General features: G+C 42.4%; 1 protein-coding gene across 1 annotated transcript in view; it reads left to right on the top strand.

Moving 5' to 3' along the window:
• Positions 1-22,192, top strand: part of Enpp3 (ectonucleotide pyrophosphatase/phosphodiesterase 3) — a 64,395-nt gene that overhangs the window by 31,603 nt on the left and 10,600 nt on the right. Inside the window, exons 11-20 of the mRNA XM_021173940.2 lie at positions 1,297-1,369; positions 5,837-5,945; positions 6,813-6,941; positions 7,303-7,334; positions 9,284-9,411; positions 11,710-11,776; positions 13,269-13,356; positions 17,387-17,565; positions 18,755-18,809; positions 20,537-20,691. Of these exons, the coding sequence (XP_021029599.1) occupies positions 1,297-1,369; positions 5,837-5,945; positions 6,813-6,941; positions 7,303-7,334; positions 9,284-9,411; positions 11,710-11,776; positions 13,269-13,356; positions 17,387-17,565; positions 18,755-18,809; positions 20,537-20,691 (1,015 nt within the window). The remainder of the gene's footprint in view (positions 1-1,296; positions 1,370-5,836; positions 5,946-6,812; positions 6,942-7,302; positions 7,335-9,283; positions 9,412-11,709; positions 11,777-13,268; positions 13,357-17,386; positions 17,566-18,754; positions 18,810-20,536; positions 20,692-22,192) is intronic.

Raw genomic sequence — 22,192 nt, 5'->3', positions numbered from 1 at the left:
TTAATGCAGCACCCCTCTGGGGACGTTTCCTCTTTCTTCCCTCCCTCCCTCCCTCCCTCCCTTTCTTCCTTCCCTGTCTGTCTGTCTGTCTGTCTGTCTGTCTGTCTGTCTGTCTTCCCTCTTACTTCTCCTGCCTCCTGCTCCCAGCCACTTCTGGCAGTTTGAGAGATTTGGTTACATAGCCCTGCCAGCCTGAAAGTCACTCTATAGACCAGGCTGCCTTGAACTTCCTGCAATACTCCTGAATCGGCCTACTGAGTGCTGAGACTGACGGCAGTTATGACAGACATTTCCAGAAATGTCTTGCAAACTGAAACCTTCTCTAGGACTGATTCACTCATTAGCACTTTGTAGAGAGTCGGACAGGTCTAGAGCCAAATTACAATTTATTTTAAGCCATGTATAGCCCTCTAAATAGTCACTCCTTATCCAGCTCTACATCAGACCTGACATCCAGTGACTAACATGTTAAAAGAAAATCAGAATATATTAGCATAACAAAACCCTAGTTTCCAACCACTGAAGAGCTAAGAATACTATCAGATAACTTCTAGGGCTGAGAGCAGAGTTGTCCCCATTTTTGCTGTAACCACCCCCCCCTCCACCCATCAATGTATTTGAAAGTGTCTGATTTATGACCTCCTCTGTTCTGTGACTGTAAGAGCTCCATCAATCTGTTTTTGTGTTGAAATGTAGAATTCGGGGTGAACTAAATCTGCGGCCATGACCAGTCACATTTGGCTCCACAGTAAACTCTATCCTCCTGGAGGTGAGAGTGGTGTTTGGAGTTGACACAGGCATGTGTCACTAAAGCAGCTATTGTCACTTGCTTTTTAGTGGGCATTTCCTAAGATTGATTTCTGAGAACAGGTGCAGAGGCAGACAGATATCGTGACCATATTGAACTGGGGCAGGAATGACAGGCCCTGGTTCTTGTTTCCGAGGATAGATCCCAGGCTGAAGGAGCCAGAGTGTACTGAGAGCTTCAGGTAAACTTCACATCGGCAGCCACATGCTGATAGAGGAACAGAGAGTCAGTCAAAAGCCAGACACTAGCACGTAGAAAGGGCTGGCCCATTAAGAGAGGTCTTAGCTACAAAAACAAGATGTTTCACAACTGAGCCACAGTAGTGCTTTTTATCTGGAAAGGTGTCACTTACGTCTCATTAGGAGACTCTAATGTCCTCAAGCCAAATGGATCTTCTGGCCTCTAGCCTGGATAAGGAGGGGGAGGGGGCAGGCATGCTCATGATCCCAAATTATTCATGTCTCCCTTTGTTTCAATTTTACCTGTAGACCCAGTTTTTATACCATCTATGTGGAAGAGCCTGATTCTGCAGGGCATTCGAGTGGACCAGTCAGTGCTGGAGTAAGACGGGGTTTTCTTGCTGGTTTTGTTTGTTTGTTTGTTTGTTTCTCAACAGATGGAAAATCATTTAGGCCTAACCTACAACATAAGACAGGATTTTAGAACTCTCTACTGAACACACACATTTAAGGAATACATGAGACCAAGAAATTAAAAGTCTAAAGTCAATATTTCAGTTTAATAGTTCAATCATAAAATTGTTAAAAGTTCTAGGAAGGATAACTGCCTAATTATCTATACCTTAATTCCTTTGATTGGCAACCCGATGGAGACTTTGATGAGGCACTGTTAATTCTCATGCTGAAAACTCAAGGGTAGATGCTGCATGGCCACTCAGCACTGTAACATGGACATTTTAAGTGAAGTCACTTGCCAGTCTCTGTGGTGTGTCCTGGGTGCCTACTGTACACACTGCCACTCATGGCGTTCCCAAGCACCTCAGGCACTCGGATCAATTTCCTCATTAGCAAGGCCACTCTCATACAACTTTCCCACAGGATCATTGTCCTGGAATACTGTTTTCAACACACAAAGGCATTCAGGTTTGAACCCCACCCTCCCACCCCCCATTGGCCATAATGTAAAAGCTCCCAGGAGTGAGATGCCCTGAGGAGCCTCATTTAACTTTGGCCATCTGCTGCAATGTAAGCATGCTTGCTTGCAGCTCCTTTTGTTGTTATTTACCAGGGAAGTCCATTTTCCTTCTTTTTAAACCAAAATTGTTCCTAATGTAAGCAAGGCTCTGGCCAGTTCTCCCACACTCCGTGGACCTCTTCAGCCTCCTGGTACTGTTCTGAACTCACTGTGAAATGTTACACTTATTCTCGGGGCTCTGAGGGTGAGGAACTCATTGACTACAAGGCCCACTCAGTGTTTATTCTCTGGTTTACCTGTTGTCTGTTTATTGCTATGCATGTTTGATGAGATTAGTCATTTTAGGAGGAACACTGTCTCTGGATTTATCTGCCTCTGAATCTGACTTGTACTGGGTCCCTTTAACTTTTTTCCCCTTTCTTTTCTATGATCTAGTTTGAAAAGTATCTAGTTTTAAGTTTTAAGAGTAATTATGAGAAATGCTGCAGAACTTGAGCACTCAGAGGCGTGTATGAGGTCTTGTTCCAGTAGATGTCGGTGGGATTGTGGTTTGCCAGGAGAAGGTTGTAGTCAGGGTCCTCTGGAGGAACAGAAGGAAGGGGATAGAGATTATACACACACAAGAAGAATCTATTATTATGCAGGCATTAAAATAGTAATGGCAGCCTAATTACACCTGCGTTACTGCAAGCACCATGATTGCTCTGTCCTTAAAGCTGGGTGCCTCCGCCATGGGAATAGTCCCATTCTGGTGCTCTCTTGCTGGGGAGCCAGCTACTCAGTTTATAGGATGGGATGCCTCAGTCTCGGGCAGGCACCTGGAGTCCAAAAGTCAGAAACAACATCAAGGTAAATCAATTCCTTGTATTGAGGTGGGCAGCCATCTGTCAAGGCAGGCCCTCCCACATCAATCAAGACAATCCCTCAAGTGAGGCTTCCTTTCCGGAATCTGTGCCAGGTTGACATTAAAAATCAACTGTTAGAAATTCTCCCCTGAGTAATGAAAAGGAAATGGGATTTGTCAATGGCCAGTAGACTGAGTATATACTACAGGACAACACAGAAGGGCCACATACAGATAGACTACTGGCCCCCTTCCCCAGTAGACAGCACCAGGATAGTAAAGAATGATAATAGTAGGTGGCTATTGCTGTGAGCTACTTACTCCGTGCTGAGTCCACTCTTTGAAGTGCTGTGTACATAGTAATTCAAATCCCTGATTAGGGCACTGGGAACCAGAGAGAAGGTTACAAAAAAGCCTAGCGTCCAATCATGCAGATCTCTTTGGGCATTGGGACATTGTTATAAGGAAAGTGGACTGGCCAGTCCTGTATGTACTGAGAGATCATTTTTATTAGGCATGAGGAAGAAACATTGGTCTCTGCAGTAGTCTAGTAGAGAGGGCAGGCTTGGACCTGGGAGGAGGCCAGTATCAAGAGTGGAGGAATGTGTGATTTTGAGATTCAGTCAGCCGATCAACGGGGTGTGAGGTGGGTGGGGACGGGAGAAGATGGTGCATCTCTGCCCTCTGCCAAATGCAAATGGCAATTGAATTCATACAGAAAACTGAGAGCAGGGAAGGAGCTGGAATTGGAAGCATGGAAGCACAGAAGAGGACACGTGAGAGAGTAAGGAGGGATGGCAGAAGAGAGATAGGACAACGCCTGCGTAAAACTCACAGCAAACAGGAAAATGGACAGAGAAACGAACAGCTATAGTTGGAAGGCTTTGCAGTTTTATTATTATCATTATCGTTATTTTTAATAATATTTTAGTTCAAAGTTCCCAACATTTGTAAATTAAAAGCACAAAGGCTAGTTTAGTGTGCTTTGGTCCATGCAGTAAGTTAAACGTTTATTAATTTGTTCTAGATTTTTCACTCACCAAATCCCATCTTCATTGGCTATACAGAAGAGTTTCTGGTGGGTCTAATATGCTAGGCAGTCCTAGGGATGGAAAAGACGATGCCGTAGTACATAAAACTATCTTGAACAAATAAAGAAAGACTTAACATCATCTAACTTTTTTTTTTAAAAAGCTCATTTAAAAAAATGTAATAAAGCCTTTAAGAATGAGATTTAGCTAATACACAATGGAACATTACACTTGAAAGAGCTGTGTGAAATGATTTAGAGGCCGCTGGGATTTGGCCAGTGAGGAAGCCATGGGAGTCCAGAAACTTTCTTTCCCTTTTTTACCCTTTCTCTCCTTTCTTCCTCTCCTCCTCCACCCGGCTCTCCCCTCCTCCCTCTTGTCTTTCCCCTTCCTCCCTCTTCCCTTCCTTCTCCTCCCTATTCCCCTCCCATTCCTCTGATTCTTCCCCTTTTCTCACCCACTCTGCCTGCCGCCTCCTGTTCTTCCTCCCTCCTCCTCTCCTTTTTCTTTCTCTTCCTTCTTTCCTCTACTCTCCCTCTCCTTTTCCCTCCCCCTCCCCCTCTCCCTCTCCCTCCCTCTTTTCTTCACACACAGTCATACCCTGCAGACTGGCCTTCAGACCTCAGTAAGAGTCACACGTTACTCATTATCCGGTAAGGAATCACTATATACATCTTCAGTAGAATACAAAGTCAGGAGGGGACCAAGTCATCCTGGAAAGCACATTAGGCACAGGCGGGCTTCAGTGCTGACAATGCCCAGAGTCTGGGAGAGCACTACTGTAGAGAAACATACGGAGGTAGATTTCATCTGAGGGGATGGTGGGCCTTTGGGAAAGTATTCCTGTGTAGAGCTTCCTGTGTAGAGCTTCCAGGCAGCTGGATCCTTGGAAGCTCCCAGTGCCCTGTGTCTGTCTGCAGTGCAAAGAGAAGCTGAGCTTTCTCCATCCAAACCACACCATAACTACTCTATCCTTTTCATAGTATCATTCCCAACGCTGCTTGCTTTCTCCTTCCGTGGACTATAAACTCCTAAAAGATGCCAAGGCTGGTTAGCAGTGTGGAGAGTTAGGGCATATGGTTTTCACCACGGGATGTCCAGTGGCCGCAGGGTATCAGGTGCTGGGGGAAGAGAAGAGCAGAACTGACTCTTGGTGTGTTTGGGAGGGTAGGATAGAATGGCGATGGGGAACGGGACACTGGTACATGCCACAGGGTGGACAGACTTGACTGTAACACTCTGAGACCAAGAGTCAGGTGAGAGTCTTGGACTTAGTGATAGATTAGTTTAAGAAAGGTCATGGGTTGGGTTCCATTCTTTGTCTCTTAGTAAGTGTGGGGCCCTTGGCATGCTAAGCCTTTACAAGAGGACATTCCAACTGCACAAGCCACACCCAGGACTGGGTTCACTGAAGATTTCATATGATAATACACTGATGTCTTTAGCTCTACCTGATTTGTAAAATTCTGTCTCTAAAGAAGAAAACAAAGATAACAAATAGTTGCAGTAAAAGTTAAGAGAGACAACACATTTCTCTAATCCTTGACTGTGATATTCACCATGTCACTAAGAACACACTGAAAAACTACAACTTTGAAAGTTCAGCAAACTTTAGGTCATTTCAATGTATAATATCGATAAAGTAGAGAAAAATCATGAAACACAGACTTATAAACAGTTAAATGAAAATGAACCCCAATTCACTAGTCAGAGACAAGCATTGTTTATATAACTTGATATCTCTGTAGCTTCCTGTCCTCTTGTTTTTACCCAGAAAGGGTGAGATGCTTACATACAAAACCATGGCTGTGTAGTATGAATGGTTGAATTTACAATTTGATTTTCTTTGTTAATGGTAACAAGCTATCTGAAAATGTTTTTTTTTTGTTTGTTTGTTTGTTTTTTTGGTTTTTTTTTTTGCCTGATTGGGTAATTATTCAGTGAGCTGAAACAACCTGAAATGACGGTGGTTTTAACCCTCCGTTCCTTCTCTCTTAGGTAATTAAAGCCTTGCAGTCAGTTGACAATGCCTTCGGAATGTTGATGGAGGGTCTGAAACAGAGGGATTTACACAACTGTGTCAATATAATCGTTCTGGCTGATCATGGTATGGTGGGTTTTTAAAACTACATTTTAATCATCGATTCTATTTTCCCTCCAAAGATAATGCAAAAATGGCAGTGCTATTTTAAATACCTGAATGTCTAGATATAGATGCTACTGAAGACACAAAAAATGGATTTTGTGTTAGGTTCATGGGGTCGGGGGGAAGGTCTAAAGTTTCCACTTTAATTATTTAATAGTCCTGAATGTCTGTCCACATGTTTTTTTTTTTTTTCCTGTGAAATAGAGTTAATAGTAGCTCACAAAAATGTGGTCCACTGGGGCTTCAAAGTGCTTCTTCAGGCTGCCTTTCAGCAGTGACTTCTTTGCAGCAGTTGGCTGTGCTTTCCAGCTGCTGCGCTTCCCTGCATGTGCGAGCCTTACCAAGCTCCTGTGGGCAGGTGTGCGCTTAGCATTGTTCTTGTCTACAGAAGCCCCCTAGCCTCTTGTTTCCCAGCTCGAGGTGAACTCTTGTACTAAATAGTGCAGTAAGGCACACCCCCTTCCTGCAGGCAGGCCGTGCATTCACACACATGAACCTTGCCCCATCGATTCCCACTGCCTTGTGTGTTTAAAGCCTCTAAAATGATTTCCTATGTCTTTGCCTGCTGTTTCGGATCCTTTAATTCATTGGTATTAAATGAATAATCATCTGTGCTCCCTGCTGAGTCTCACTCCATGAACATGGCTCTTCTCATCCACTACCTCCATTTTCAAGTTCTACCATTTAAAGAATAATAATGAATTAAATTGTATGGATTTTCAGTTTGCCTGTGTCTGAGATGTGTAACATAAAATATCTGACAATACCAAACTGTTATCCTTTATCCACATCCAACGAGGTTTTTATTTTATTTTTATTTTAATTCAGGAATGGACCAGACCTCCTGTGATAGAGTGGAATACATGACAGATTATTTTCCTAAAATAAACTTCTATATGTATCAAGGACCTGCCCCTCGAATCAGGACTCGTAATATACCTCAGGACTTCTTTACGTGTAAGTATGAAGGAGGAAGGAGGAAACGTTGAGAAAGTAGCCAATGCTACCACATTCCAAGAGCATGTTGAGACCATAGCCTCCTTTTTGGCTTTTTGGAGAAACCACACAGAAGCACTTGAGACATCCCGAGTTTCGGAATACATGGTCCGTGCTGCTCTCTCAAACTGCTGGGCAAAAACTATACTGTATTCCAGGCTCTAATTCTAAAGTAATTTTCTTATTTAAATAATTTTTATTCAATTATCCAAGATGACAATTATTGGTAAATAAATGTGTGGGTCAAAGCTGCTATAACTATGCACATTTTTTTTTGGTGTGATTTATGTGTAATGTGATTTATCTTTTTGTTTTGAAACAGTTAATTCTGAAGAGATTGTCAGGAACCTCAGTGTAAGTCTATTTTAGAACATTTTACGACATATGTCTATGTTTAAGATCTATTAATGTATTAATATTGTATTTAAAGTACAGTGGCAGATATATTCCTATTGCTTAGAATTTATGAGTTTATTATTGCTAGGAATGACACTAAATTGTTGTAAGTATGGGTGGCCAGAATTCAGAAAAAAAAAAAAACAAACCCTGGAAGATGGAGCAAACTATCAGGATAAAGAAACACAGACTGCACAGTGGTTAACGTCACCTGGAACCTATTGTAAATTCAATGAGATGCTAGCACTGAAATCCTCCATGTGTAAGCAACCTCTCCCCCTACTGGTGCACTGGTGAACTGCATACGTGCTGTGTTCACACAGGGAGGCACACTAAAAAGTTTCACCTGGACTCTCAAAATCCACTTACTGTTCTGTGTTCCAACACTTAAAGAGTTGTACGCAGCTGAAGTTCTTTTGGCCAAGACTCCCTGTCCACAGCATCACACTGCAGGCTGCGTTTCAGGGTGAGGGTGGAGCTGCACAGCCTGCGAACAAAGAAAGGACTGCTTTCTCGAAGTGGTCCCTATTCCCTGGGAAAATGTAGTAGTGCAGTCTCAGCCAGAACTGGACTGGAACCTCCACAGAATGCTAACGATGATGAGAGACACATTTAAACCTTAGATCTGATGGCTTTGCACCAAATTCTCAAACACAACAAGCCCTTGCTTCTTCTGAAGCAGGCATTCTAATCCCAGGGTTCTCTTGATCTGCCTCAGCTGCACACGGAGAAAACCCGTGAATAAAAAATGGCAGAAGGGTTCCATAGACACTTCCTCTCCTCTTTCATCGATAATTTCTCCTCACTCTCCCATTCTGATATTTCTTTTAAAGTTTGTTTCTATGTCAAGTCTCAAAGTTCCTCATTTTTCTCTGCACATTGCCAACCAGGTAATAGTGACACAAGCTTGCTCATAAAGATGGGATATTAGGGCATGACGTCTGTGAGAACAAGACTGAGAGGAGTTTTCATTTTCTTACATTCTTGCTTATGTTTTTTCCCCCGTTTTATTTCTCCTGAGTTTATGAAAGTTCCATTGTAACTATTTCTCATTTCTTAATTTTTATGTTACACAAATAGATACTAGTGTGGTTTTCATTTTTAAAGTTTTAAAATAGCAATTATTGAAATTTTTTTGAATAAAATTTTACTTATTTTTGATGAATCCATGAACTCTTCACAAATAGAGGAGTATATATATATATATATATACACTCAATCTGCTTAAGGTTAGACAACCTTTTTGATTGAATTTTTGGTATTATTAAACTAATTTGTATATGTGTTCATATCTACTAACATATATAAATCTATTTTATATATCTACTAAAATATATAAATCTCACTTTAAATCTACACATACCTCATTTTCCATTTTAAAAAAAAGGGAGGAGAAATTTGTGGAGATTTCAGATAAATACCCATGAGTACTAACATAAGAGAGACCTCAAACAGTCAATATTTAAGTTTTGTCATAATGACTGTAGTAATGATAACTATGATTACTATATTTGGTCATGTGGATAATAGGGTAATATTGCTAGTTAATTAGCTAATCTTAAAGCTACTTATTTTGAAATTTCATTTATTTATTTTTAATTAATGTGCATGTGTTCCTAAATGAGTTGATTGTGCATGTGCTTGCAGGATCCTGAGGAAGCCACAAGAGGGTATGGGATCCCCTGGAATGGAGTTATAGGTGGTTGTGAGCCACCATGTGGGAGCTGGGAACTGAACCCAGGTCCTTGGCAGGCACAGTCAGTGCTTGTCACTGCTGAGCCTTCACTGCTCCTGCCCGAATCCACTTTCTTCTAAAACTTGCTTAAGTGCTTGCCTTATGTTGAAGTTTTAAAAGGTAGTCTGCGTATTTGATGTGCCATGGGAGAAATGCTTGTATGTTTTTTCAGTGTCGAAAACCTGATCAACACTTTAAACCCTACTTGACCCCTGATTTGCCGAAACGACTGCACTACGCCAAAAATGTCAGAATTGACAAAGCTCATCTCATGGTGGATCGGCAATGGCTGGGTTTCAGGTTTGTGTCTCCCCATAGGCTCCCAGCAGACACCTCTGGCTGTGAGCTCCTTAAGCTCTCTCCCACCCCACCTCCGAACCCCTGTTGTTAGGGGTAAACTTCTCTGACCCTGACATTTCTTTGGCCTCTTCCTGCTAACTCAGCACTTCTTTTTTGGTAATATTCTTGTTGGAAAAAAAAAAAAAACCTAACCTTTTGCCTATCAAGTGCTTTTCCTTTGTTTAGTAAACTTTGTAATTGACTGTATGTGTGTGGTGTGCAATGCATTTGGATATATGTTGTCTTTTATCCAGTTGTGTGGTTTTTTTATCCAGGAACTGAATGATCAGAGGCAGGGGAGAAACCCTAGATTGTGATTAAATTATTTCTACAACAGTAACTGAGGATTTTTTTTTAAAGATTTATTTATTTATTTATTTATTTATTTATTATATGTAAGTACACTGTAGCTGTCTTCAGACACTCCAGAAGAGGGAGTCAGATCTTGTTACGGATGGTTGTGAGCCACCATGTGGTTGCTGGGATTTGAACTCCAGACCTTCGGAGGAGCAGTTGGGTGCTCTTACCCACTGAGCCATCTCACCAGCCCAACTGAGGACTTTTTAAAGCGACTTTTGGGGAGCATGAGTGTCAGCTTTTTTCTGTTACAATGGTAGCTGTCAAGTACACACCAGTACCTGTCTAAAAACTAGCAATGATAAACAGGGGTATGTAAGCACTCACCTGAGGTGTGTGACAAGGCAGATAAAATTAGCATAACTGCTGTTAGACCCAAGTACAGGATTCAAGGATACAAAAATGATGGGTCACACAAGGGTTGTCAGGGAACACAGGAGAAGACTTCTGGGAGCATGGCTCTTTACTTGGGTTCAGAAGACTCAGGGAGGGCTTGGCAGAGTGTTGTGCACAGAAGATTACCATGGGCAGTCAGTCAGGCACAACTATACAAGGCTCCAGGAGTAGAAATCAAGTCCTGCTGCTAAGTAAGAAGTAATGGGCTCACTTTCTTTGCTGGGAAATGTCTCTCGCTGAGAGCCCTGTGTAATATAAGATGGGCTTCTTTAGCTCTGCACAGTTGCAAAGCACGTAAGGGTAGAGAAGAGATTCCAGGATGGGAGGAGCCATCCATCACTGGTGGGTTCCACTGCCTTGAAATCATGACAGAAACTGCTCTCTGAAGAGTGTATTCAGGGTTATGGCAGTCACAGGGAAGTGGTGGAGCTCGGGGATGATGACATTAGTTATGCGATATATATGTATTATATATTGTATATGTGTGTGTGTGTATATATATATATATATATATATATATATATATATATATATTGCCCTCTCTGTGGTATCTGAAGACAGCTACAGTGTACTTACATAATAACAATAAATAAATCTTTGGGCCAGAGCTTAACGGGGCCCAGAGCGAGCATTGTTGGAGTTAGCAGAAGTCCTGAGTTCAACTCCCAGCAACCACATGATGGCTCACAACCATCTGTACAGCTAGAGTGTACTCACATACATAAAATAAATAAATACTTTTAAAAAAGATTTATTTATTTATTTTATGTATATGAGTACATTATACTATTGTATACTTCAGACACACACTAGAAGAGGGCATTTGATCCCATTACATATGGTTGTGAGCCACCATGTGGTTGCTGGGAATTGAACTCAGGACCTCTGGAAGAGCAGTCAGTGCTCTTAACCTTTGAGCCATCTCTCCAGCCTGATCATGGGCTTTTTATTATTCTTCTAGACTTCTCTGCTATAGATCAGAAGTTACTATTTCCCCAGGTACCAAAGCCTTATTGCTAAATTACTGAATTCTCAATCATATTGAGCTTGATGGACAAAAGTGAGTTTGAAGATGAAATCTTACAAACTGTCTATTGTATTTCATGTTTTGTTTGTTTTTGTCTATGTATGTGTGGACACATAGGCCATGGCATGCGTGTGGAGGCAGAGGTCAGTTTTCAGGAGTTGGTGACTAACCTGAGTTCAGGCTAGGTGGCAAGTGCCTCTATCTGCTGAGCCATTTCCACCTACCCTGAAGGTGAAACCTTTGAATCATTCACATTAGTGTTCTTTCTTTGCCATCTTTGAATTCTCCTTGTAAAAGCTAAAGGTCTTGTTCTCTTTGTCCTCCTCTTTGGTTTTCTGTTTATCAATGGTTGTGAATCTGAGCATGTAAATAGATATACATATACATATCGGTATATAATCTAAATCTAAAGCTTGACTTAGAATAACATCTCACGTCCCATGTGCAGACCAGTGTATAACAATGTTGTCTTTTTGCAGGAGCAAAGGGAGTTCCAACTGTGGTGGAGGAACACATGGTTACAACAATGAGTTCAAGAGCATGGAGGTAAATTACTGCAGATTTTAAACAGAAACAAGTCAACAGTGAGAGAGGAAAGGACTGTGCGGCAGCAGGCATACATGCATGGAGAGGAGGGCTGTGGGGCACAGTGGAAACGCAGGACAGTGTAAGGAGCTGCTGGGGAGGCTTTGGGGTAGGTGCCTTTGAGGGTGCTATGCAAATTTAGTGTGAAAGAACTGGAAATTCCAGGGTGACATTTAAGCAGAGGTTTGAAGGTGCAACAATTAATTTTTCCAATATTGAGGAACAATGAGTGTCCCATGCAGAAGAAATAGCCAACTCAGAGGCCCTAGTTTGCAGTTCATCCTTTCTTGGGAACAAAAGAGCTTTGGCAAGCTACCAGAAGGTGTTCAACTACGGCTGTTGTGATTTGGAAGGAGAAAGCCAGAGAATAGCTGGGCCCACAAGTCTGAGTGTATATTAAATGTGAAACAAGAGATGTCGAATGGCAGTTCAGAGCCTATGCTGGAAACAAAAGCTCAAGTCTCAGGCATAGAAACTGTTTAAAATGGAGAGGACAAGGTTCTGTGCTTGGGAGTTGAATACAGACACAGAGAAGGACCAGTTACTCAGTGCAGGGCATCTCTACTTGAGGAAGGCGTGGAGAGAACAGTGACAAGCAAGGAGACATAGAAGTTGGCGATTGATAGTGAGGAAGGACAGGAGGGGTTTGTGGAGCTCTGGAGCCCAGGAAAGGGACCGTGGAGAGGAGCCATGATAGAAAGCTAAGCTCACACTCTTCCTCCAGAGCAAAGCCTGTGGTTTCTGCAACCTGATTTCCCTGCTTTTAAAAAATCAATTGTTTTGGTTACACCATTAATTGTTGCTTTAGTTATCTGCAGTCTTAAATGACGAGATCTGTTAAATAATGTCAAGTTAGAATTGATTAATTAAATATGAATCAAACACTCGGGTCTCTTTATCCCGTAAGTAGTGAAGAGGTGCCAGAGAAAAGAGGAGTTAGGAACTTAGCCAGTGTTCAATGCTCAAAGCATCAGTATTTCCCCTCATGCATTATTATACTCTGTTAAGACAGAGGCAAACACATCTTGGACCCCAGCTGAGGGCGATTGGTGCAGGTCACAGGTAGAGGCTGTTTTAAGACACATTTCTTATCCCTAAAAGAAATTCTTAAAGAGGCCTAAGGAACAAATGGGAGGTCGTCCCAGAATGGAAATGTGTGTCTCTTCCTAAACTTTGTGAGCCAGATGTCTTTTTTTTTTTTTTTTTTTTGGTATTTTGAAGACAGGGCTTCTCTGTATAGCCCTGGCTGTCCTGGAACTCACTCTATACCAGNGTTTTTTGGAGACAGGGCTTCTCTGTATAGCCCTGGCTGTCCTGGAACTCACTCTATACCAGACTGGCCTCGAACTCAGAAATCTGCCTGCGTCTGCCTCCCGAGTGCTGGGATTAAAGGTGTGCGCCACCACGCCCGACTCAGATGTCTTTTAATAATAATATAATTCTTACCACATAGGCAATCTTTTTGGCACATGGACCCAGCTTTATAGAGAAGACTGTTATCGAACCATTTGAAAATATTGAAGTCTATAATCTACTGTGTGGTGAGTATGTTTAAGTCAACTCACAGCAAAGGTGTGGAGTTTGCAGTAGACTTATAAGCTGAAATTGGGGATAAATTGAAGGCTAGGCTCTGTGTTAAGGAGATGGGAAGCAGAGAGATAAGAAAAAAGTTTAATTCAGAGCTTTCCAGTCACACGTGTGATGCCTTTTGTTTTACTAATAATGATAAAACTTGTATTCTAGGAAACCCAGATAGAATAATTTAATAAAACTTAGAAAATTAAAATAACAATTCTAACTTTTTTTAAAAAAATGAGCACACCTAAGTCCAAGGAGCTATCTCAGCCAGGAAGTTGCTTACTGCACATGCGTGGACACCTGAGTTGGGCCCATCAGTAGCTGTGCTTAAGTCCTCTGTTACAGTTGCTGATGGAACAGAATCAGGCATGTCTCTGGGGCTCACGGGCCAGCCAGTCTAGCCAATTGGTTCAGCCTCATTGAGAGATGATGTCTCAAAAAAAGTTTGAAAGATGTTGAAGAAGAAACCTGATATCATTTTCTGCTCTCCACAAGCGCACACACATATGTTTGCACATACACGCACAGATGTGGACATGCATGTATGCGCGCACACACAGACACACACAGTCAGCTTAAAAGTGTTTTCACGTAATTGAGAAGAGAAGTCTTTTGGAACTAAGGGGGATAATAAAGTCTGATTTAGATAGAAACTTGTTATTATACTAAGTGTTAAAAACTTTACAGAATTAGTGTTGTAGGAACCAAGTCTTCTATATATTTGCTTTAGTCTACCATATCAAGAGATCATTTGCTTAGAGAATCCAGGGAGGAAGCTGCAATTTCCCTGTCAGTTAGGTGTGCAGACTATGATTTTCTTCATCTTGCTGCTGGCAAAAAGTCCCCATTTGAAGGATGGTGGGGTCAGATATCTCAGCAGGTGGAGGTGGTGGCAAGTTCAGTCCTGCAACATACATGGTATGAGGAGAGAAACTGAGAACAGATTCCCACAAATTGTCCTCTGATCCTCACACGCATGATGTGGCACAGGTACCGCTCCTCCATCACAGTACATAAAAGCATACTACATACATACATATATACATATACACATACATACACACATACATGTAATAAAACCTTAAAAAGAATTTATTGCAGTCTTAACAACTTAAATTCTTGACTCTCATAGCTGGGCCTCTGTCAGGGAGTCTGGCCTTGTTGAGATGGTTAGACTGGATAGGACCTGTCTTAGTTTGGGTTTTCCTGCTGTGAACAGACACCATGACCGGTTCAAGTGTTATAAAGGACAACATTTAATCGGAGCTGGCTTACAGGTTCAGCGGTCCAGTCCATTATCATCAAGACAGGAACATGGCAGAGTCCAGGCAGGCATGGTGCAGGCAGAGCTGAGAGTTCTACATCTTCATCTGAAGGCTGCTAGCAGAACGCTAACCTCCAGGCAGCTAGGATGAGGGTCTTAAAACCTACGCCTACAGTGACACACCTACTTCAACAAGGCCACACCCCGGGCCAAGCATATACAAACCATCACAGGACCCGCGGAGGTCTTAGGCAGTATTATTGCACAGGAGTCTAAGGTTAGTGATACTGGATCGCTACAGACAAATCAAGTTGAAGAAGGCAGTAGAGGGCAGCATGTTCATTCAAACTGGCCATGAGAAGACAAAGCAGGTTCCGGCTCATATCTCCACCTGTATCTTGGGGACTTTAAGGTACAAAGAGCTTTTAGGAATGAATCGAGGTAGCTCAGAGAGAGACAGTAGTCCGAAGTCTGTGCACTGGGCGAGGTCTTGCTCCATCCAGGAGATGTTCATTTTGTTCTAATGGGGAGCCCTATAGCGAGCGAACTTTGTTTCTCCTATGCTGCCAGTCAGTTGTCTGCAGCTGAGGGTTCCTTTGCTCTACCTAGATGGAAATCCTGGGTAGGCAGGAAGCAGCTCGGCAAGCACTGGTTCCTAGAGAGCTTCTGTTTCTACCACAGTTTGAAGAGCAGCAGCAGCTAAGCCAAAACAGAGGCGAGTGGCGCCCTCTGGTGTTGCAGTCCTCACACAGGCCTTGGGTACCAAGCCTCATGGCCCTTGGCAACAGGGATGTTACAGTCCTCAACCAAGCGTGGGTTGAGACCCTAGCTTGTGAGATGCTACAGTCCCCTGGAACTCACTTGATGGCCAAGGCCCAATGTTCTCTTCTCTGGCTCCACACAGCCGTCTCTCTTTCTTCAGTATTGCTTGCCCATTCTCTCCCCGCGTGCTCCTTTTCCTGTCTCCACCACCCTTAATCGTCTCTGACCAGGTTGCTTCTGCAGCTTGGTTGGGGGCAGACTATTCAAGGCGGCTGCTTCTGCCAGGACTCAGCTAGACAGGCCACTCAGGAGGTAGGGTACCACTGCTGCTGCCTTCTTCAGCTCTCTTTCTTGACGGCTCTCCCCTGCCTTGAGGTGCTTGCAGCCTTGTGTGTGTGTGTGTAGACTACTCACTTCCATCCTGTCACTTCTGGAATTTTTCACTGTCTCCGCCATTGTCTCTGCAGCCACTTTGTGCTACGAGCTCAACCTGCAGTTCTGACAATAGATCTACAAGACTATTCATGCAAGCCAAGGCTTTCCATTGGGCCTGAATCTGTAACATCAGGGGAGGTAGTGCAGGAAGATATCTCCCAGCCCATTCTCTGATTGGCCTGCGGGTTGTTTGGACCAAGCACAGACATACCCTCTTACCTCTTAGAACCAATCACAATTTTTGAGACTTGTGCACCTTACCAATTGTTGACCTAGTTAGTCATGGAGTTCTCCCTGGTAGATAGCAAGGGAAGTGGCGCCTCTCTGACCCAGGTGTGGATGACTGTGGGTTGGGACTACACAAAGTCCATTAGGAAGTATCTTCAAACAGCCGTGGCTTCCGCTCTGCCTTCAGGAGCCCAGGAAATTTGCTCCAGTCTTTGGCAGGAAGGGCATCTGCAGAGTGTTTGAGATAAGTGCTGTCAGATTGAGTTCTTATGTTCAAGGCAGAAAGGATGGCAACAGATGGTCCAACACTGCTAACCGGGAGCTGTGTGGCCCCTTCCTCCCTGATTCTTTGTTCATTTAAACAAAAGTGAAGGGGTTATTATCCATACTAATAGTGATTTTTAACAGATTTGACAGTAGGCACCCGCCCAGTGCCTCAGGAAAAGATGGTTTGCCCTTATTTGTCTCACCAAAGCTAGTTAACTAGACCCGAGAAAGAGTCCCTCTCCAGCAAAAAAGTGTCAGTTAGGCATAGTTTCATATGACCCTGCAATTATTCAGAGCTTCTAAAAAGATAATGCCTATAAAATATTTAATATAATTTGTTTTTATAGGAAAAATAGAAAATGTTCTGTAAATAAAGAATGAAATTTACTGCTTTAATGTTTTTATTATGCCGTGTGTGTGTGTGTGTGTGTGTGTGTGTAATTAACTGGAGTCACAGGCATCTAGGAGCAGTGACATGGATGCTGAAAATTAAATTAGGATCTTCTGCAAGAGCAACAATGCTTCTAACCATCGAGTCATCTCTCAAGCCCAAAGAACACGGTTTTGTAATTACAAGTATTGTGGTTTATGCCTTTTAATCCTAGCACTAGGGAGGGAGAGGCAGATGGATCTCTAGAGTTCCAGGCCACCCTGATCTATACAACCAATTCCAAGCCAGCCATGGCTACATAGTTAGAGCCTGTCTCAACAATACCAACAAACAAGGAAGAGGATAGCATCTTAACACTCATGGCACGCTTAGGTGGCAAGGTGATCATTTAAGCAATGTAGCTTAAAAATAGATGTAGAAGTTCATGCAGATTCATCATGGAGATGATCCCAGTGTAGACAGACAAGAGGCTGGGGACTTTGGGAAATGAAACTCAGCTACGTCACATCTGGAAACAAATCTACAGGTGGCAGAATTGATAGCAGGCATTACACTTTGGGTGGTTTTGTTATTCATATCCCACAAAGTCATTCATTGTTGCTTTCCATTTCCAAGCTATATGGAACTTTTTTTTTTTTTTTAACAGATCTTCTGCACATTGAACCAGCACCAAACAACGGTACTCACGGCAGCCTGAATCATCTTCTCAAGACACCGTTTTACAAGCCATCACATGCAGGAGAATTGTCAACGCCTGCTGCCTGTGGTTTTACTACTCCACTGCCTACAGACCCACTAGACTGCTCATGCCCTGCACTACAGAATGTGAGTGACAATTTCATGTCTTTACAAGAATGTAAAGGCGCCATCTTACTTACTGAGTAATTGTATATGGTTTCTCTGAACTTTATCAGGAAGTGAGACATTATGGTGTGTACACTATTCAAGTAAGTGTGTGTGTTGAACTTTCTTTAACCATTCAAATTATCAATCTTGGTGCTCTTCAAGTTCCCTTTTAAACCCCTTTCTTACAGTAAAATCAGACGATCATCCTCAGCTACTTAGAATAAAGGGGGCAGGGATTATAATCTGGTTTTAGGCACACGCAGTGGTATGTGCTGCATGGCATTTGTTGAGCAGTGGTATAGAATCCAGCAGGAGGCAAGTGAACACTGCAAAAAAATGGCAGTGTGTGCTGGGCCAGTCCTTTTAACAGATTAAGCCCTGGGCTGAGTCCAGAAGGAGGGCTTCAGATCCTAGGAGACTCTTGATAAGGTTACGTTTCACTGCTAGGAAGAGACACAAAGGCAAAGACTCAGAAGAGTAACTTACACTATTAGGGGTACATGTAGGAATTGTTCCTTACAGCGTGGGTGAAGACTTTAGAGGACAGAAAGTCCAGTGAAGCTTCTCACGTCCACAGGAGAATCTCCTCCTAGGGTTGTGGCGTTCTTCTCTTTGCATTTAACTTCAGATGGAGAGTTCCTACATACTGTTCCAGATAGCCTCAGTAGAGCTGCCATAAAAAATCGTGAATAACATAACATGGGTGACTTGTTCCACATTGTGGAGATAGAAGGGGCCCAAGAGAAGTCAGATATACTAGTCAAGGTCTTTCAAGCCTAGTCTATCTGAATACAATCCCAGCATCCCTCTCTGTAAAGCGTGCCTCTTGCTGTTCAAAATGTGGTCTTAGAACCTGCTTATATATCTCTTCTCAGTCAGAAAGACATGCATAATTAATTTCAGGCCATACCCCAGACTTGCTCAGTCAGAACGTGAATTTTAACAAGTCCTTAAGGAAACTATAATCACAGAAAAGTCTGAGAAGCATTGGGATGCACTCATCCCAATTTAATTCCAGCGATGGTCAGGATGCTTGTTCCCATTAACAATATCTCTGCAAACACACCACACACACACACACACACACACACACAATGGGGCAGAAATCCCTCTGTTTTGTTTTGTTTTTTTACACTGACTTATCAGTTCTCTTCTCTCTCTTTTCTAGACATCTGGTCTAGAAGAGCAAGCAAACAGAAGGCTAAATCTCAGCAAAGGAGAGGGTGAGTCGGTAGTAATGTGATGGTGAGAGCTAATAATACGCAACACCGCCCTTTGGAGATTTCCCAGACTGAACTCATGAAGACTCTTGAATGTAGATTTTATGGGCAATATAAAGGAGGAACAAGCAAGCAAACCCAGAGTTCTAAGAGCAGAGTAGGCTTAGGGTTAGGGCTAGGCTTAGGGTTACAGTGCTGGGGTGCATCTGCGTCTGCTAGTCCCTGTCAAAGATATGAACAGATTAAAATGCTGGGCTTGTACCTGACCTCTGTGGCTGTCCTGTGCCAAATCTGGGCCCAATCATTTCCTTTCACTGTGCCTCCATCTCTCCATCCGAAGTACTTGGACCCACCTCACGCAGTTGTAAAGTCCATGGAGAGAATTTACAAGTGTTTCCCTGCATTATTAGGACCATTTTGTATTGAATTCATAATGCTTCAGTTGAGTCTTTTGTAGATAGGGATCCAGGAATTTTTTTTTTTTTTTTTTTGGTTTTTTCCAGACAGGGTTTCTCTGTATAGCCCTGGCTGTCCTGGAACTAACTCACTTTGTAGACCAGGCTGGCCTTGAACTCAGAAATCCGCCTGCCTCTGCCTCCCAAGTGCTGGGATTAAAGGTGTGCGCCACCACCGCCCGGCCCAGGCATTCTTAATATCTATAGAGGATTATTCTTGGACCTCTTGTAGATACCCCACATCTGAGGATGCTAGAGTCCCTTATATAAATAGGTGTTGTATGTGCATGTGGCATCTATGTCTCCCATAAACTTTAAATTATTTTAAAATTACTTATAATATCCAATATAACATAAATGTTGTAAGAATAATGATTATAGGACACTGTTTGGGGATGAATGATAAGAAAAAAAGCTTGCATATGCTCAGTTCAAATTTATTTATATATACATATATAAGTATGTAATACTTTATTATATATACATATATATATGTATATACATGTATATGAATGATATTGTCAAGCTGTTTTGGTTGAGTTATATTAACAACTTGCACATAAATAGAAATAGATGATATAGGTAGGTGGGCTGGTAGGTAGATACATAGATACATAGTTATGTAGACAGAGGGTAGAAGCCATCAGCCCCTGCCCAGACAGATAGAGGGTGACTTTGCAACAGAAGTTGACTTCACAGAGTTCTGGAAACTGAGTCCAACGTCAAGGCGCCAGCAGATTCCATGCTGTCTCATTCTTACCTCGCAGAGCAGACATCAATAAAAATCTCTCTGGGGTCTCACCTCTAAGGCTCAGATCCCGTTTATTAGGGTTTCACGTCATGACCTAAATTATCTCGTAAAGGCCATCCCTCCAAACACCATCACCCTGGGGGACAGAGTTTCAGTGTGACTTAGAAAAGGCATAAACTTTCAGACCAAAGCAGACATACTTTTAATAAAACTCTAATATTTCTTTAGTTATTTAGCCTATAAAATAATGCACTTTTGTTTTTGAGTCTTTTTTTCTTTTAAACTATATTTTGAGAGCTCTTAACAGTAAAGCTATGGAGGAGGCAGACTACAGATCTTTGCTTAGCACCTGGGTTGGCCTGGTTGCTTATCTGAACTTTACTTTTGTGGTGGGCATAATGAGGTAATAACCTATCTCCCAGGGTTGTTGTAAAACGTTCCTCCAAATGCCTGATACATACTCAGACAGTGGAGGTTACCAATTTTACTAATTTCACAATTGTTTTATGTGATTTCAATTTTAGTGGCAGCGACGGAGAAAGCAAATTTACCATTTGGGAGGCCCAGGGTGATGCAGAAGAACAGAGACCACTGTCTCCTTTACCACAGGGACTATATCAGTGGGTACGGCAAAGCTATGAAGATGCCCATGTGGAGTTCATACACTGTTCTCAAGCCGGTGAGCTTTCAGCCTAGCAAGCAGTGAGCACCAGAAACATTCTGATGCTGGGCACCGCAAGGGTTGAATTCTGTTTTGCTGAAGGCTTCCCAAAGCGAGGGTGGACTTCTGCCACTTTGGAGGAAATGCTACAGATATGCTAGAAGGTGGGAAGAGAGAAGGAAGGCCATGTGTTGTGCCTGGAGGAGTTGGAAATAACAATTGAGGCCAGTCGGCGAAGTGCCGAGGAGGGAGAAGCAGATGGTTCAAACGAGTACGCATTAGCATTAATACAGTCCGATTAAGTTCTTTTGCAATTTTGTTAGTGTTGTTCCAAAAAAAGCCAGAAGGTCACAAAAATCTAAGTGCAAAATATGGATTTGCCGCTCATATTTGGGATGTAAGTCAAGCAGGAGGCAAAAGGGGAATGATACTATCCATCCATCTTCCTGGCTGTAAGGCAGGTAGACCTTGAAGGTGATGGTGACTTACGAGGCTCTTGCCTCTGAGTATTTAATGAGCATGTTGGTGTCTGCTGCGAGCTGTGAAAGGCACAGTATGATTATGATCTAACCCTTCTTTGAAGGATCTGGCGCTCTAGAATGCGGTGTGCACCTATGCGTTGTGTCACAGGTCTCCCTGGCCCAGAGTTGAGGATCTGTTGTGTAAATCTCCTTCCCTGTGCACTATCTGGCAAACTCCCAACTGCCCAATTGGTGCCAGAATGGTTAGTCCCCATCATGAAGAAGAGACTAGATCCCTGACTCACAATGTACACAAAGCTAACCTGCTGCTTGACATATCCTAAATACGAATGGCAAATCCATATTTCTCACTTATATTTTTATGACCTTGGGGCTTTTTGGAACAATACTAACAAAATTACAAAAGAACTTAATTAGACTACATTACTGCTAATGTGTGTTGAAAAGACCCATCATAGATTATTAGTACGTTTGCATTGCACATTGAAACAAATTATAGATATCACAAATGGAGATTAGGATCTAAGATAATCAACCTCTATACATAAACAATAGAATGACAAACGTCTTAGCAGACGAACAGGAAAAACGACTTGAGTAATTCAGTCTCACTAGCAATTAAGGAACTGTAGATGGACGCAAAGTCTACCCCTATCCATCCTTGAACCCCTTTGGGGAAGGCAGAGTTTTATTCGAGACTGCAAGACAATAACAGTACGGTCTGAATACTGCCAACTAAATGATATGGATCGGGTGAATTCGTCTCAACATTTTAAGGACAAAGCCATATCACCATCCAGAAGGATGAATAAATAACCAGGAAGCATTAGAGTGGAAAAATCATGACAAACCCTAGCTCTGACTGTCTGAGCTGAAGGCACTGTCTCCTTTAAAGACTGAAAGTAACTGGCTGGACTAGTTTATCTACTCTTCTTCGTCCAATTGAGGCAATTTGCAGAAAAATAAGCACATTTTTCTAGTCCTAATTAAAGCTTTCTTCACAGCCAACCCTGATTTAATCGCAACCATTGCTGACA

This window comes from Mus caroli, chromosome 10 (genome assembly GCF_900094665.2).
Source record: "Mus caroli chromosome 10, CAROLI_EIJ_v1.1, whole genome shotgun sequence".
NCBI classification, from domain to species: Eukaryota; Metazoa; Chordata; class Mammalia; order Rodentia; family Muridae; genus Mus; species Mus caroli.
Note: the sequence above shows the minus strand (reverse complement) of the source record. Positions and strands in the feature narration are given on the sequence as shown.